Below are 8,900 nucleotides of genomic sequence, written 5' to 3' on the forward strand. Positions count from 1 at the left end.
TTTAAACCTTTTTGTATATTTTTCTAATAGGGATAGTTGTGAGTGGAACAGCAGCCTTTAAAATGAGCTACATCTAGTGTATCTCTACGATACTGTTTCAGTTGTAGCCTGAATAAACAAAAAGGACTACTTAATACTAATTTCAAGTGAAAGTTATACTACAGAACCTTTGGGTCTATTGTATCAGTGACAGGAATCAAGAATCCAGGATTGCCTGTCACTTTTCCATCCAATGGTAGAGACGAGAAACTCAAAGTTTATTTATGCAAGTGCTAGACAGAAGGAAATAGTGGAGTTTACTGCCCCCCCCCAACTGTTTCAAACATTCAATAAAACATAAAAAAACTATATACCTTTAAATTTAAATTTTGAGACCAAAAAAAAGCAAACAAACAAATTGTACAGTTACCGGAAACAAGTGATATCTATATTTCTTGTTATCTAAATGCACTTGCTTACCTCTCCCCTGAGTTAGAAAATTCCTGCTAAGTTTTAAAGGAAATTTTATTTCAAGGGTGGGGGCTGTTATGTTCTGGACTTTAAACAAATTAAATCTTAAATGTTTTATTTCTAATACTTTGATTAACTTCTATTAGTGTAGTAGTGGTAACTCTTTCCCTCTATCACTATGATCTATAAAATTAAGAGTTTTCAGAAAATATAAATGCTCTTAATATATTGAACAACGATGTCACCTGGAGATATTCCCATCTTAGTTTTACTGCCACAGCTACAAATAATAGCATTTTCACAATTTACATGTGTTCTCAGCAGTCAGTTATCCTCATTACACAGATAAAGGAACTAAGGTTCATAAACTAACTCACCGGAAGCAACAATAACTCTCACTTGATTACCTTCTTAGAAACCATAAATCCCCTTATTATTAAAAATGAAGCCAAAAGAGTGTCTTTCACATTATTTACATGTAATCACCATGCAGCTCATGCCAGTAAAACCTCACTTTGGGCTGCTCACCACAAGGTCAATAATATGAAACCACTAGCTACTCTGTGGGGAACTGATGGGGTTTTCTACTCCTGTAAAGATAAACAGTCTCCAAACCCCAAAGGGTCAGTCTATTCTGTCCTACATGATCTCTAAGATTTGGAATGGACTCAATGAATTGAGTGAGTAGTGCCTTTTCAACTACATCACATGCTATTTATTCTTTGTTATTAATCTTAGTTTTCAGCTTATAATGGAATTCCTTATACATACATCAAAAATAGACTGTGGATCCTGTACTGTCTGCAGAGATAAAGCCATCATCCATCTCTGTTATTGTACCTCTGATACGCAGCATGGGCAATGGCAGCATTTTAATCAGAGTGATGTGTTTGTGAAGCACTTGCACCCCATACAAGGTAGTACTTGATGCCAGCTGAGGCTTAACTGGTCCCTTCCTTCCATTTGGTGTATTCTGCAATGTGTGGTGTGCCCTCATGTATATGCAGTTATTTGTATGTGTTTCTTTATAGAGGCAAGAAAACAGTCTGCATGCCAACAGTCTAGAAAATCATATACATCAGTTTTCATTGTGGAGTACCTTTAGGTACATGGTGTGATATGTATTTCAAGGTTAACTTTTCTAAACTCTTCCACACCAGGGTTATTTTACATTGAATATGTGAACATTTAAAGTATGTACATGACTTTTTATTCTATTTACTCTTTTTTATCTTGGCTCACAGGGAAAAAACCCATAAACCTATGTAGCTTATAGTATTTTTATTTAAATATCATTTCAAAGACTTTTCTGATTAAGATACATCATAAAATGATATAAAATATCACCAGTGGAGAGTTTTAATACTCCGAGTGCTCTCCCTCCCTCCATGTTGAGTCACGAACATAACACCCAAGGAATAGACTTATCAGCCATGTGTTAAAACCCAAATTCATGTGCAGTTAGCACTGAAACTCACCCCAACATCTGATTTGCTTACTTGGTGATTTTAGTTTGATCACCAAATATCATCTCTTGCAGGCTGACAGGGAGACGAGTACAGTGCTTTTATGTACTTTTTAAAATGTTTACATTAGTTTTCAAAATGGTTTTGCTTCCTAATCCTACCATTATATGAAGCCTCTCACTTTGAAAGTCACAGACTGCGGACTGGTAAGTCCATCAGTTCTCTGTCATTAAAGTTATTCATAATTTTAGTTAAAACAAACACATGCTCATTGTGTATTTTCCTTTCTTAAACCAAATTATTTCCAGTATGTGAAAAGTTTTTTTTATATTAGTACATATTCATTACCTTCCTATATAACCTTTGCCATCATTTTGCGTTCTAAACAATTTTAGATTCTGGAGCATACAATCCTAATGTTGAAAATTTTTATCACTAATGTCTTATGTGTTGAAACTCAACGTTCATTTGTGTGGTACTGTTTGTTTTTTCTTTCTGTATGTTTTTGTTTTCTGAGTAACTTGTGATTAAGATAAATTTAAATGGAACATAGCAAAATCTATGAATGCTCTTCCAAAGTTTTCATTTTTTTGGTGATTCAGATGCACCTTCCAAAGCTATGGGATGACCTTTGTTGTAGCTTCCATTTTTGTGCTATGCGTTAGAATTGACTAACTGAGCTGGATTAGTGTAGGGGTTTTGTTTATCTCATGCAATCAGAATCACCCATATATTTATCTTGGTTTCACATTTAAAATAAAGTCGGCTTATCAGTTCCTAGTTTTAGCTGCTAACACTCAAGTCAATCACATCTTTATTTTTGATTCATCAAGTCTTTCTTTACTTATTTGGGGCCAACAAATAAACTGGCTAAAGAGTTCATGAAAGTGAATCAGTAAACATTTACTAGCCATTATTGTATGGTTTTTATAGATATCTTTTCTTCCATAGTTTGAGACACTCTCACACATGTTGTACATATATATACTGGCTGCCTTTTGTGTGGAATTCTTAGGTCAGAGCCTGGGAGCCAAGAACATTTAACACGAGCATTTTAAAGAGATGCAATGTTCTTTCCTATACACATCTGATTTTAAAAAGCTTAAACTTTCAGGTTATTTGTAAAATGTTGCCAAACCCATGCTGCTAACTTTAACAGAGAGTCATCTTGAGTTTCAGTGTCCCCGTGTTCTTTTCTTGGAAAGGAGTGCATCTATCAGCCGAGCGCATGATCTTATGAGCTTCAGATAGACACGTGGCTATGATTTGCGACGGCTTGGGGTTCAGAACAATGCTAGATTTAAATACGAGTATGATGGAGGTGGGGTAGGGAAAGGTAACTGGGGAAGGTTCTTGGTAATGTTTGCTTCTTTTTGCAGGAGAAAAAGTGCTACAGGATGATGAATTTACCTGTGACCTCTTCCGTTTTCTCCAACTTCTTTGTGAGGGTCATAATTCAGGTTTGTGAGATCTCAGACTGGGTCATGGCACCAGAAATAAATATTTGGATACCAGCTATGGGAAGAGGCTTGTAGATCACATGCATGTCTCTCTCCCAAGTCAGCAAGTAGTTTCCTGCTCATTGCACTATATGCGTGGATTTACGACATTTTATAGATTGCTTTGCCACCTTCAAATCTGTCAATTACTCTCATGTTAGGGAAGACAGGTACTACAAAAACAGGAGTATATTAGGTAGAGGCATAAAAATAAATTCATAGCTTTGTTGTTTTATATAATTTCTGTTTACATTAGAATATCGAAAACAAAGAAACATTGGTCATTAAGTCCATTCTCATTCATAGTGGCCCACTTATGTTAGGGGGAGCTAAGCTCCACAGTGTTTCCAATGGTTGACAATTCAGAAGTAAATATACCAGGCCTTTCTTCTGAGGCACTTAATATATCTCAAACATCCAACCTGTCACTTAGTAGCCAAATGAATGAACTGTTTTCACTACTCAGGAAATCCTTGGCAATTTAATATAATATTATTTCCATTAGTTATTTATGCACCTACTTACTTAACATGAAGACAGGAATTTTATATTCCCTTTTCCTGAAATTTAGCACAGTACTGAGGAACAAATTATGATTAAATAAATCATTTAATTACTCTCTATAAAGTATTAAAGACCTTTCAATTATTCACATGTCCAAAGCACTAGAAGAAAGAATGTAGAAATAGGTTTTAGCAATATCTTGGACAAAAAAATGATTGTTGATATATTGAAAGCACTTAGCTATGTTTTGTGATAATTATTTACTTTTTATGGAAAATATGGATTAATTAATATTGAAACTATCAGTTCAAACACTTCCCTTAGCCACAATGATTTACTGCTCTTGGTTTCTCTAAAATAACTTTGTCTTAAAATAACTTTGTATTTGCCTTAAAATGTTGTGTTTGATAACTTTTCCATGTTACCTAGATTTTCAGAATTATCTGAGAACTCAGACTGGCAATAATACAACGGTCAATATAATCATTTCTACTGTGGACTACCTATTAAGAGTTCAGGTGCGTTGCCATACCTTTAGTATCAAATAGTTAGATTTATTGATAATATATAGCAAAATTGTTCAACTGACAGGTTTTGATGTGTTTTGCTTTATAACTGGGCAGAATTTTGAAAATATTTTGTCTCATCATAGTCTTCCACAGAGTCCTGCAATAAAATTCTTGCTGTGGTCGTGGCCTCTGATCTTGGTGCCCAACTTTGCTCATGTTTTTATTCTATACAGTAGTAATTTTCTTCTTTTCTGTTTTTTTCACTTAATGGTATATGAAATTCATCTTTTTATGAATCACATATATACTCTGCTCCTTTTTCTACAGTTGATAGGTATAACTGGGGGAATTTTTAAGAGGGCTTCAAAATGTTTGTGAAAGAATTGAAAGATAATGTATCGCTGCTCCCCTTATTGGTCCTGAGGGTGTAAGAAGTTAAAAAAAACAAAACAAAAACAATTTATAAATTATCCTGGGATCATGGGGAAGAGATGGTGGAGGGGAGAAAGAGGAGCTGATAACAGGGGCTCAAGTAGAAAAAATGTTGAAAAAGATGATGACATCATATATACAGATGTGTTTGACAAAATGGATATATGTATGGATTGTGACAAGAGCTGTGAGCGCCCCAATACAATGATTTTTTTTTAAATGAGAAGGCTGAATTAGGTCAGTTCTTGAGGAACTGACTAATATTTTCCTTTGTAATTTTGGAGAAACTATCTATGCCTTAGTCTCATTTGTAAAATGCAAATAGTATTACTACTCTTCAAAGTGATTACACCTACTCCACTTATTGACTCAAAATCTGAGATTTTGCATTTATGATAATAGAAAGAAAAAAATGTGCTGTCTGACAATTTTAGGTATTAACAACGAGGTGCAAGGAGAGAATCACACTGGCTGTTTTGCTAAAATTATAGGTAGAGTTGACTTGGCCATGATTCTCCGTGGTGTGGGAGTTTGGTAATGATCTAAATTTGGAAGTTACACAATGACGAAATTTGACAGTTATGGTGTCATCATCCACCATTTTGTCAACTAATGTAGTCAACCATTACTTTCTCATAATCACCCATCCTTTAGGATGTCAATACTTGAGAAGTGGATGTATTGTAAAAAATAAGTGAAATATTATATATAAACTAGTATAATGTAACATGGTAACAGCACATGTAGTTTGTGGTATTAGTGTTATCAACTCTTGGTACTTTTCCAGGACCATTTACAAACTTATGGTATAATTTTACAACTACCAGGATTTCAAGTTGCATAGCAACCCCATGGAGCCCCGATGGCGTAGTGGATTATACATTTGTCTGTTAATCACTAGTGCCACTGGGCTCTCTGGCACCTCTGAATAAAGATGAGGTTTTCTGCTCCTGTAAAGATTTACAAACTCAAACTCTTACAGGAGCACTTTGACTCTGCCCTACAGGGTAGTTCTTTGCTAGATGGCAGTGTGTTTTTTTGGGTTTTTTGTTTGTTTGTTTTTGTGAGATGTTTTTGTTTCAACCAAAAAAAAAGTTACATATCAAAAAAACTTATATTAAAATGTTTGAGAATACTAACTCTAGAAGCTATTCCTCTATTTCAAGTACAGCTGTGTTTTGGATGACATGAGATGTCTTTATCTTTAGAAACTTAAAACCTCTTTAAATACTATTTTAGAATTTGTAAGTTACCATAAAACATAATATTGAATACTACCATTTATTTATCACAATTTAAGAATCTCCTAGCTTCTTACTGTGATATTAATATTCCATCTATAAGATATATTAAAATAAATTGACTTTGAAACAAAAGATAATGTAATTTTTTGAAGATCTTTTTGATGTCCTCTCATATTGGAAACATTGTTAGGAATGAAAGGGAAAGACTTTCCAATGACGTACTATATATAGTCTTAAATTCAGTAGCTCCAGGTTAGCTCCTTTCCATTGTTCTAGTTTTTAAGTAATTTTAAAATTGTAATATGATACTTCAGTACTTAAAAATTTCTTTGATATCATAGTCATATTTTACAGAGGTACATAAGAATGTTTACCTGTCTTCAATAATGAGAGTCAAATGTAGCTTTTATTTGCTTTATTTTATTTATAAGAAAATCTAGGTAAAGTGTTATGAAGTGGAAAATTCAAATTTTGAATTTTTTCCTTAATCTTGTAAGCCTCAATACTTAAAAAAAATAAACTTTGGTTGGAAAGACAGTCTATTTTAAAGCAAATGCATCATAATGTATTGCTGAAAATATATTAATGATTTTTTTCTTAAATCCTGTCTCACACTCAAATTTAACTCGCAACTTGGCCTAAGTTGTTTTATGTATTTGGCCAAAAAATTGCAAGCAACTGTTGAAAATATTCTGTTTGAAAAATGTGGTCTTATATAGATTATTTTTTAACTGTTGGTGTCAGTGTTTATAAACAGAGCAACCAGTGTGATCAAGGCAATTACAAAAGCAATGGACATGCTGGAGTTCTCACTGATGAAATATAATTGGCTTTGTTGGAGAGGAAGGAGGCTCATTGCTTCAAAAATATGCTTTCATGTTTGGTCTACTTTTTATTGTTGCATAGTAAACATCTTTGTCCAATGTATATTTAAAACTTTGTCCAATGAATCCTTTTGTTTGCAAAGTTTAATGTCGTTTGAGGTGACAAAGCAAATTTTATAGTTAAAGTTGTTGTCTCCAGCTGCCACTTACATCTAGGAAAGTAGTTGCCATATTGCATGCCTAAGAATATATTTACAAATGGTATTAACATCATAGATATTTTTGTTTGATTTTGAATCTATTATGTAAAATGGTTTTCTATTATATAATCCAAACCACACACCTTTAGAATGTGCCTTATTAACATTATCTCTATTTTCTAGGAATCAATTAGTGATTTTTATTGGTATTACTCTGGGAAAGATATTATTGATGAGCAAGGGCAACGGAATTTCTCGAAAGCAATTCAAGTAGCAAAACAAGTATTTAATACTCTTACAGAGTATATTCAGGTAAATGTTTATACATTTCTGATATTTGAAAAAAGAGTAACGCATTTAACTCCATAGAAAAGTACATTATGCCTAAAATAGTTGATTGAATAAAAATACAATAGAAAGCCTATATCTTTACCAAGAAACAAGATTTTTCTTTTACTCAATTATTATTAAAACTTATGAAATTGTGGTCTTACATGGAAATGGTTAGTAAAGTGGTTTTCTGTATGCTAAATGAATCTCCAATGCCTTTTCAAGCACTAAGTGGGCACTTTTCATTTCCTAAAAATCAGTGAGATTCCTGAATGCGTATAAAACTAGAGGTGGCTATCATTTTATTATGCTTTTTTAAATTCCTTCTTTTATAGATTTTATCCAGTGCTTCCTCCTAAAAATATTAGGATAAGATGTTAATCAATGTAGAGGGTAATGAGTTTACAATTTGGTAGATGGAGATATCATTCACTATTTACAGGCATGAACCATGATTTTCACTCCACAGTTTGCCACACTGCCTAGTGAAATACTTTTTAAAAAGCTTATCTCAGAATCAGCTTTACTGATATCCGTACTATAAATAAAAGTGAACTATTAACTTCGTGCTTATATCAGAATACTTTTATATTACAGAATCACAAAGTGATTTTTTTAAAAAGTTTTTGCTAACTGTTTTGAGAGTCCTAGTGCTGTGGTGGGTTATTCATTAGACTATTAACCGCAAGACCTCCAGTTCAAAACTACCGACAGCTCAAGGGGAAAAGATGAGGCTTTCTGCTCCCATAAAGATTTATATCCTTAGAAACCCGAAGAGCAGTCTGTGCTTCTTGTAGGGTCACTATTAGTCAAAATTGACTCCGGAGAGTGAGAAAGAGCATGAGAAGTATACAGAATTATATGGGGGAGATTCACACTTATGGGAATAAAAATTAATGACATAGATTCCAATTCCAATTTTAATTAGGAGAGAAGAAAAAATTTTTGAGTAAAAAGACTGTAGTATTAAATTTAAAAATGGCGTGGGGGAGTGGGGTGCCAGCCCCACCCGGTACTTGAACTCACTGGTTCAGTAATGCACAATTGTACGGTTGAGATATATAAGTATTATATTAGAGTCATCGAGAGCATGAAAGATATTACAATAATACAGTCAGACATATTACATGATAGCATTGCTCACCTCAGCCCAGCTTAGTGGTCCACGTGGAGAGAGGGGGAAGGGAAGGAGGGAAAGGGAACAAGTGAGAGGGGGAAGAGAGTCAGGGAGGTCAGAGTCTGAGGGGTCCGAGAGCTCTATATTGCTGACCCATGCCTATATAACTTTTGGGGGCATGCCAGCCCACTAATTACAGGCAGAGACATACGTCACAGGGAGGGGTTACACTATAGGGTACCCAGTAATGAGAGGGTGGTCTAGGGGGTGATCTCTGGGTCTCCATAGGAACCAAGCTAATGGTCCCAAGCTTCAGAGAGAAGTA

At 34.1% G+C, this 8,900-nt stretch overlaps 1 protein-coding gene across 1 annotated transcript in view; it reads left to right on the top strand.

The window, feature by feature from the left end:
- RYR2 (ryanodine receptor 2) overlaps positions 1-8,900 on the top strand; it is an 805,653-nt gene that overhangs the window by 729,130 nt on the left and 67,623 nt on the right. Inside the window, exons 86-88 of the mRNA XM_045294222.1 lie at positions 3,296-3,376; positions 4,349-4,437; positions 7,312-7,440. Coding sequence (XP_045150157.1) covers positions 3,296-3,376; positions 4,349-4,437; positions 7,312-7,440 — 299 coding nt within the window. The remainder of the gene's footprint in view (positions 1-3,295; positions 3,377-4,348; positions 4,438-7,311; positions 7,441-8,900) is intronic.

Source organism: Echinops telfairi, unplaced genomic scaffold, assembly GCF_000313985.2.
Source record: "Echinops telfairi isolate 266 unplaced genomic scaffold, ASM31398v2 ScPeMD7_3509;HRSCAF=4178, whole genome shotgun sequence".
NCBI classification, from domain to species: Eukaryota; Metazoa; Chordata; class Mammalia; order Afrosoricida; family Tenrecidae; genus Echinops; species Echinops telfairi.